The 8,891-nt window shown below is 44.4% G+C and overlaps 1 protein-coding gene across 3 annotated transcripts; it reads right to left on the reverse strand.

The window, feature by feature from the left end:
* Nucleotides 1–289: 289 nt before the first annotated feature.
* Nucleotides 290–7,540, reverse strand: LOC311344961 (eukaryotic peptide chain release factor subunit 1). Of its 3 annotated transcripts, none has more exons than XM_084469318.1 (11): nucleotides 7,399–7,540; nucleotides 6,847–6,957; nucleotides 5,034–5,209; nucleotides 4,373–4,512; nucleotides 4,104–4,242; nucleotides 3,730–3,920; nucleotides 2,716–2,845; nucleotides 2,392–2,571; nucleotides 2,232–2,296; nucleotides 1,957–2,104; nucleotides 290–1,664 (listed from the first exon to the last, which is right to left on the reverse strand). In XM_084469318.1, exons 2-11 carry the CDS (start codon nucleotides 6,930–6,932, stop codon nucleotides 1,582–1,584), a joined length of 1,338 nt encoding a protein of 445 aa, XP_084325444.1. In that variant the 5' UTR covers nucleotides 6,933–6,957; nucleotides 7,399–7,540; the 3' UTR covers nucleotides 290–1,581. The 3 variants fall into 3 exon arrangements, with proteins under 3 accessions (XP_084325444.1, XP_084325446.1, XP_084325445.1); XM_084469320.1 differs by having other exon boundaries at nucleotides 7,403–7,534; XM_084469319.1 differs by lacking the exon at nucleotides 7,399–7,540 and adding an exon at nucleotides 7,096–7,365.
* Nucleotides 7,541–8,891: the final 1,351 nt, after the last annotated feature.

Consider the following 8,891-nt stretch of genomic DNA (forward strand, 5'->3'; position numbering starts at 1 on the left):
AGGCAGGATCAATCATCCGCATAGGTTTGCTGTGATGCTATAGGATGTGAGGTGTTCGATTTGTAGAACCGAGGTTTATAAATCCCAAATATGGAAACGAGCCCTGTGTGCTGCAATGCAAATGTCCCTTAAATGTGTTATGGGTAAGAAAAATGTGTCTTCCCGGTCCAGCCAATTGCATTCGTTCAATTATTAGCCTTGGCAAGTATACAGAGTGAGAACCGAAACGACACGGTAGTCTTTATAATCACCAGGGAAGTTTTTAGGTTATCTTCCTCTGAATCATTTATTTACCATTTAGCATTATGTTTAACGGGAGTAATGGATGGGTCCACATTTCGGGCACAAAATAAAGAGCCAATGCTATTTGTATTTTTTTTGCCATCAACAAGCCCATTATAGTGCATTTCCAGTACAATAAAACCCCAAATCTACAAAGACATTTGGCTAGAGTACTACCTGTATGCATGACATGGTTCTGTGCGGAAAGGAAATGTAAAGGTTGTCCCACTCTAAAGGGCTCATTGACTTGGCATTCATCCATGGACATTTGGATTAGAAAACATAACGTCAATAAAATCTGTCATTACAACTAGCATCCCATACATCTGCCCATTTCCTCAAAGACCTACAGACCATGTGATGCATTTAAAAAACACAATTGGTTAATTGCAAGATAAATTAGAGGATAAAAAGTGGGGCTTTATCAAAAACAAATTAAGAGAAAATAAAATTTCTTGACACATTGAGTAGATGAAAATGGAAAACTAAAAACCGGAGGAACTTGCGAGTACCATTACAATAGGGGCTGTGCCAATGACGAACATAAAGTAATAAAAGTAGTAGTAAAGTAAACAGCTGAATCGGCCACAGCCCTGAGAACGGACTCCAGAAAGATTAAGACCACAGCCATAGAAGATGTAGAAATGGTTTTCAGCAGTTCAAATTTAATACTTTGTTCCCCCTTTCTCTACAGAAACCCAGGTAAAAAAAATCCCCCACTCTCATAAAATACAACAGCAGCAGTAACCAGTAAAAAAAAAAAAAAAAAAAGATTGAGAAGCATAGAGGGTGGGGCGGGAAGGGGAACACGGTCTAGGTTAAGACGGGGACAGGGAAGAAAGGAAAATATATTTTCTATATGGAAGTGTGAGTCCAAAGTGGTTCTTCAGACGCAGGGGGGCCAGGGACAGCGAGGGTGCTGGGTACTTGCTGTTGTGTTCATTCAAAATGGAGGGGAGGGGGAAAAAATGAACAAAAATGAGTCGAGTCCAATCCAACTAGGGGAAGGAACCAGCACTCTAAGGCAGGGGTTTATTCAGGAAGGGTGGTCTCCCTCTCTGGACTGAACCGATACTTTACTCCTCTTCAGCCACATGTTTATTTGGGTTCCTGTGTGTACATATTGGAAATGTGTGCACATGTCTGTGTATGCAACCGGGTTTATTGGCATGTGTGTCTTTATTGTGATCGGCTCAGCTGCCCCTCTCGTTGCTGCAAAAGAGAGGAGGTCTTTTTCTTTCCTTATTTCTTCATTCATTTCAGCTCTTTTTTTTCCTCCCAATATCAGTCCCCGACTACCTAGTAGTCATCCAAATCAAACAGCTCATCGTCCTCTCCCATGTACTCCATGCCCTGGAAGTCCACTCTGTACCGCAGAATACCTGAGGAGTACAAAGACAGGTCTCAGCAGAGTGCAAATGAAGACACTACGTAATCATCTGCAAGATCAAGGAAAATAAAAAAAAAATTGAAAAATGGAAATCACTTATTCTATATCCTAATCCCCATTAGAGCCATTGGATGCATATTAGTGTTCAAAGGAAATGGAAACCCTGAACTCCAGCAACATCTGGCTTCAAAGATCCGTTTAGGGATTCTCTAAACTAATAAGGAAATCCATTTCGGACTGCCAATGCTCACAGTGGTTTTTTCAGGGTCGACGAGAACACTCACCCCCAATTCCTCCAAAGCCCTTGACAAACTGGGAACCCTCCTGGCTCTTGTCCGTGACTATCTCCAGAGTGGCTCCAAACGTTTTGTAGTTGTTGGCGAACCACTCCAGTAGGGGCATACTCTCGATGAGCTCATGTTCCTGCCCGGTCTATTTCATTCATTCAAAAAGGGGAATACAATTAAGAACAATTGTTGTTTTTTTTGTACAGAAACTTCAAACCGACCACTTCAATTAACGGCGGTCAGACATTAGTAGCTCAGGAGTGTCCTTTCACCTCCTTGTCTGTGAAGTGGGACTTGTCTTTTTCCTGCTCCGGCGTTAAATACAAGGTCTTCTCGTCTGAAAAGGCAATAATCACAGCAGGGGTTAGAGAGCCGTACGGATGAGCCATGCTTAGCCTGGAGTGCGTGTTCATAATATTATTTTTTCTCTACCGTTTTCTGATCCATTGTTCTGCTGCTCAGCTCCGTGCAAGCGCAGGATGTAGCGCATCGTGTCCAGGTTTTCGTAGACTATGAGGATCTCTACAGCGCCCATCTCCAGCGCTTTTAGTGTGTCCTCCACGCCGAAGCAGTATTTCCCCGTGTCCTGGCTGATCTCATCGAAGTACCGCCCTGCATATATGGGAAGGAAGAGATATGAACAGGGAGTCAAGAAATGAAGAACAGCAGTTTCGTCAACCCCTCGTCCCTCCCATCAAAATCCCCCCGAAAGACGAGTCATTAGAATTCCCGTCCCGTAGTTGGAAGGTGACCCACCTATGAGCTTCTTCTCCTGGATAAACTTGACGTTGGACAGAACCTCCGCCGAGAGCTCGATGGCTTGGTTGAATCCGTTCTCTCCACCGTACGAGATATCCACTAGCTTCAGGACTTTTGCTTGTAACCTCTGTTAGGAAAAAATGGATAAAAACACAGGCACCTATGGTTAAAAACTGTTTAATAAACACATAATAAATTGATACACTTGGAGAGCAACTATATTACTGTGGATTGTGAAAACCTCTTAAAACACTACAGACATTTAAGCAGTTATATAAGGTCTATGGTTACATCAATTATATAAAAATTTGATGCAGATTGGATTATTCTAATCCCAAAACAATGATCAACTCATGAGGTCAAATTTGGTTTGATAGTGAACTGTCATGTTAACTGAGATTTGATACTCAGTACCAACTATTGTTAGTAGTATTACTCACTACTCTGGAACTTTTTCGAAAATACTTGGTGCTTTAAATTTGATTTGCCTATGCAATCATGATAGATAATTAAAAAAAAAAGTAAATTATAGTTAGTACGATTATTCAGAAAGTATACATTGCATGTACTCAATCATAACAAAGTCACTTACACAGGCCTCCTATAATTTGCCCATGGGCCTACTTACAGCTCGACCCAACCAAATTTGTGGTCAACTTATTCACAACGTATGGCAACGCCCAGCACTCTTTCGGTTGGCTGCTAGGGAGTTAACCACTTTGTTGATTGACGTGCTTAAAACCAGGAAGTGAAAGTCTGTATGGTCCGCCATTACTCACTGAATGTCGTAAGACGCCCTCATTTGCATTAAAGTTAACTTAGGTCCCACCCCTTCTGTGCACGGCGATCAACCACCTGCATGCTAGCCTTCCCACAATCCCTTGGCAGGCGAGTGCCACACTAGAGGCCAAGCTTTTGGTGGGGCCGAGCCGCAACACCATGTCTACAGTACGCAGGTTGTTCATGCAACATTGGGCCAGCGTTCTGTAAAATCTCAAACATAAGACTCACGGGGTCAAACATGTCCGACTGGCTGAGCTCGGTCTTGAAGTCAGCCGATCCGGCTAGGACCATGCCCGCCACGTTGACCTTGTCGTTGGAGACGAAGAGCTGGACGGCCGTCTCCGCCACCTTCCGCACGTAGTTGTGTCTCTTCTCCATCCTCAGACGGGCGAAACGCAGGGCAGACTGTCCTCCTCTGCCTAGAATGAAGAGAGGGACACAGGAGGCAAAAAGACAGAATGACCACAACGCTACACAAAAAATTCAACTGGGAAGGGCAAGAAGATCACAGCTGCTGTCAGTGTGGAAGACCCACGTCTAAAATGCACGGTGGACAGCAGAGGTGGCGGTGTGCATGTGGGCATGGTGGTCGTGAGCCGTACCGTGCTTTTTGGGCAGGTCCACAGTAAACTTGTGCAGCACTTCTCTGGTGTTGCCCTGCAGCGTGCCGAAAAGAGCCCCGCTACCGTCGATCACGATGAAGCCAAACTTGCTGTCGTCGGACAGCAGGGCCGTCAACGCCTGGGTGGAGGGGTGGGGTGTGGTTTGGACGAACAAGGCAAAGGGAAGACATTTAGACCTTGCCACGAAGCAGGGAGGAAGAAGGATGTTTCAAAAAAAAAAAAAATTCACACTGGACTGCCATTGTTACCTCGGTGTGGAATTTGTTGTCACAGAGGTACAGAGAGGTGTTGATTGGCTTGAAAGGCTCAAAGTCGATGTTGACCTTCTTCTCTTTGCCCTCCTCTGTCACGATGGTGCCGCAGTACACCACCAAGCCGTTAGGTGGCACTAAAGGAGGCGAAGGGCAGAGAGGGCATTAGAGCACAATAATAAGCTGTTGCAACGGCAAACACAACAGCAGCAGCTGCTGCTGCTCTGAGCATTGCCACGAAGCACAATGGGTTTTAAAGAAGTGGAATGTGGTCATTATTATTGGAAGACCAAGTGTATGAACGTGCACGCTAAGGAACCCGTCTGATATAGTAAGAGAGGAGACTTAAGTCCAGGTCTACCAATGCGTGAGATTGTGTGTAACAAATTATAAAAATGCAACACAACAGTGCACGTTACTAAACTATAAACCAAATGATAATTCCATTGATGCAAGCTATTCTTTTCCGACTCAACTTAAACTGAGTCGGACTTAAACTGCCTGGGCAACGTTAACACTGATAAAAGAGTGTTATATATATATACACACATACATACATACACACACACATATGAAAAGGATTGATTCCATAGAGGAATTCAACAGAACCCGAAAGACACAGCAAATGGAGATGGACATTCTAATCATCCCAATGTACCTTTATTGTAGAGTTTTAGCCTCTGCTGTACAGAGGTGATGGCCCCGAGCACCGACAGTCTGTTGACTCTGCTCTTGATGTTGGAGGCCGTTCCAAACTCATCCGCCAACATCTTGGCCACTCTGGATATCTGGTCCTTGGGGGGAATGATCAGTGAGATCATGCTGGTCCCATTACTGTTGAGACAACAAAAGGGCAACTGCTGTTAGGTATATGCTACAGTAAAATACAAAAACACACCATAGGACTTCAACACACTTTACCCTCGGCCACAAGTATGTAATAACACCCCAAAACCACGAAAGCCTGAAAAGAATCACCACAATAATTATGCTGATCTCACTCAACATTTCACTGTAATTATCGGGTACAAAGGAACTGCTCTTAGATTTGGGCCTAGTGTACAAAAAAATGTATATAACATGTATAAGATAGGCTACCGTTATACAGAAAGCCTATTATCATTAGCCTAATTATTGGATAGGCAACAAGAAAGACAATTCACCTTTTTGGTGAAGTGACTGTATTTCTCTATTCAAAATGTATAACATAGACTTCTGTTATACAGGAAGCCTATAATCATTAACCCAATTGCTGAATAGGTAACAAGAAAAATATTTCACATTGTCGGTAGAACACTGCAATGATCAAGGTTGGAAAATGAATGTGTTGTATTGTAAATGAGGACAATGGCTGAATTACTCTCCAACATTCAAAAATTAAATACTTTAAATGTAATAAAGACCAAAGTCTGCTTTCACCTATTACCTGGAAGCTAACTGAAGGGTAAGAGGAAATGACGATGGTACTTCAATCACATACTATTCAATCTCTGTCCTTGACACCAAGGGCTGCACTTATGTTTCACATATAGTGTCCGTATTCACTACCTGTTCAGAATGCAAAGCACACTCGCTGACGCTGCTTGTACATAGTTAACAAATGAATGTAGGACAAATGGTCAACCCAGTCTAACATGACAGCAGCAGACCACAGGACAGCACATTCTGCGCAACGCCGGACTGAACGGTCTTCTTTAACAAACAGCTGGCTTCAGGAACAGCTCCACGTTATACCCATCCTATTAGATAACGTTACGAAGACTATTCACTTCGAGCCGCAATACACCAATGACAAAATGCAAGAGTTGACAATTTTCCAACCGGCTTCTGTTGGCTCGTTACCTTGGTTAAAAAGTTAACAAAAAATGCTAGGCTAACAACAAGCTATGGTGGTCGCAAGGACTTATAAAGTGAATCGTCCATCATCTAACCGTGTACCAGGACCCACGCCACAGCTCGACTGTTGTGTGCGTTATGTAGAAGTCTGTGGACACCCATTCAGCAGACACCCATCCGGTCTTATCCCCCAACGTGGTCTTGTCAAAGAAGCCCCACCGCGGCCTGCTTCTAGAAATGACGCCGACTAGCAGACCCCAGCCGGCCGGGTTCTATGTGTATACATGGTACCATACGGTCTCCTCGGTTGTCCTAAAAAATACACACACACCGGGGACGACAACCCCCTCGGTACTCGGTCGCTGTCCACCGGTGTCGATCTCGTGCCGACGCTAACAGCGGAGCCTCAGCCTCAGCATGTAGCGCGTTTAGCGCGCTAGCGGACGGAGCTAAAGCAAGACAAGTTAGCTAGCTGGCTAGGCTAGCTAGCCGCTAGGCTACCACTCCCAGATTCGTCTCACTCGTCCCGACATCCAGCTGTAGTGGCGGCGGCGGCGCCGGCACAATCTCCCCTGCAGCGGGTCGACCTTCTACTATACAAGCGTCCCCCACACACCGCGACCCGGTCGACTCACCCGCGGGCGGCCTCCAAACTTTTGATCAGCTTCTTGATTTTCCATATCTCCACGTTCCTGTCCGCCGCGCTAGGGTCGTCCGCCATCTTCCTGCTGTAATCGCTTCAGCACCTGAAAATACGAGATAGAAGAGAAGAAGAAGAACATCATCCCCCACTGTTCAGGCGGAACACAGCGCTCACCACCACCACCCCCTCCTTTTTGCCTAAAAAAGAGGATCGATTTTTACTGGAACAGCAAGCCGTCTACCTCTCCAGACAAGCGGCGGGTGTCCCGTGTGGCACCTGACCAGTGCTGGTGGATGGACCGGCCGTAACGGAAAGACTTTACCCTGGCTACCCCTGGCAGTAAAGTGCGCGGAAAAAACAGGCCCTAAGTGGTCTTCCAGGCCCTAGTGTCCACCCCGTTCATTATCTAACGGGGAGTCGGAGACGACCTAGATTCCCCGTGTTTCCTCTGACAATAATGGCCAAACAGAATATATTAACAATCGAGAGGATTAATATATTTTTTGTTGATATTATTTTAGTATCGGCTCGTGAAAACCCGTACCTGCCTCGGACACCACCGCTCCGCTCGCTATCTAGTTCTTTGCGCTACGGAGTGCCGAGCCTCGGTGGCGGTAGAAGGAATGACGTTGCCTTTCCAGCCGGTCTCTCGCTTCCCCACACTGCGCGTGGTCGGTACGATGGGGCTCACATGTGGGAGGAGGAGATTAGAAATGTCGGTGTTCACTTCCTGGAAGCCGCATAGAAACCGTCGACTGGACGTGGTTGGTTCCCAATTTCGGTCACTCGCAGGATTGTTACAGGCAACAAGTAGTGGCGTGAAACTGTTGACAATTTTCGGACCGGGGCGTTTCTACCTTTTGGATAAATTTGAAGGGATTTGTAGTTTGATGCACGCCACAGTTGTAGTACAGAGAGCATGTACCGTCCACATAGGTACGTCCATGGTCAGAGCTGCAGGATAGGAAAGGCATCACACGGTAATAATCACGTTATAACTTATAGCGTGAAGACTTGACTGTCATGTTGATATCATATTACTTATAGCCTATAAGCAATATGATACCACCATGACAGTCATCACAACACACTATATAGCAATCGTTTGAAGCCTTAAATTTGGGGTTATCCTAGTGGTTGCGCCATGTCGACAGAGTTTTTTTTTCGTTTGTTATTAGGCTTTTATACACATAGCTGTTTTTGTTTCATTATGAAGGCTGAATGGTGTGGTTTTCATTGGCCATATGGTAATGGTTGAATTGTTATTTATTTTATTGGGTACTTCTCTCTGAAGAAAAAAGGCCTGCTATTACTTTTTATAAATCAGTTATAGGACTTATTTTACTGCTTTATTACTCGTTAATCCGTCAGTAGGCCAATGCAAAACCTAATGATGATCTTTAAAGATGCCCTTGTTGGATCACTAGTTTTCGGATCAAATCAGTGAATTGGTCTCCCCGGGTTTCCCCGGGGAACTGGAAGCTCTCGCATTTGATGAACGTTAAGTTGTTCTTAATGAGTAAATATTAAATAACAACAAAATCCGCCTCTTTTTGGTCAAACGAAATGGGGAACATGAAGGTTGCTATTCAACTTTGTTATATATATGAGCATTGACCAATACTTTGTAATTTATTTATGTTTGCTCATTCTGAGAACGAATTTCAAACAGTGTCTTGACACTTGGCCCTTAAGTTCCTGCCCAGCACCATGACCTTATTTCATTTTAGTTTCTTAGATGACTCATTCACCTTCGTATTTAAGTGCCCCAGTTTCAGTGACTTCATCATATCAATATGCCGCAGTATTACCCATCACTACTAAGCGATCTTTTAACCAAGCATTAATAGATTTAATCATGTGGTTGTCAACTAGGCCTCATACCTCGGCTCACCCTCATTTTCACAGCAACATAACATAACTTACTACTTACTGCTCCTAAATGGGTAACCAAAGATATAATGTTGGTTCTATATATTTGTACCTCACTAGATGGCGCCATTGGCTTATGGAGCAAATACAATGACTAAAAAAAAA

Source organism: Micromesistius poutassou (assembly GCF_964030765.1).
Source record: "Micromesistius poutassou genome assembly, chromosome: 6".
Classification (NCBI taxonomy): domain Eukaryota; kingdom Metazoa; phylum Chordata; class Actinopteri; order Gadiformes; family Gadidae; genus Micromesistius; species Micromesistius poutassou.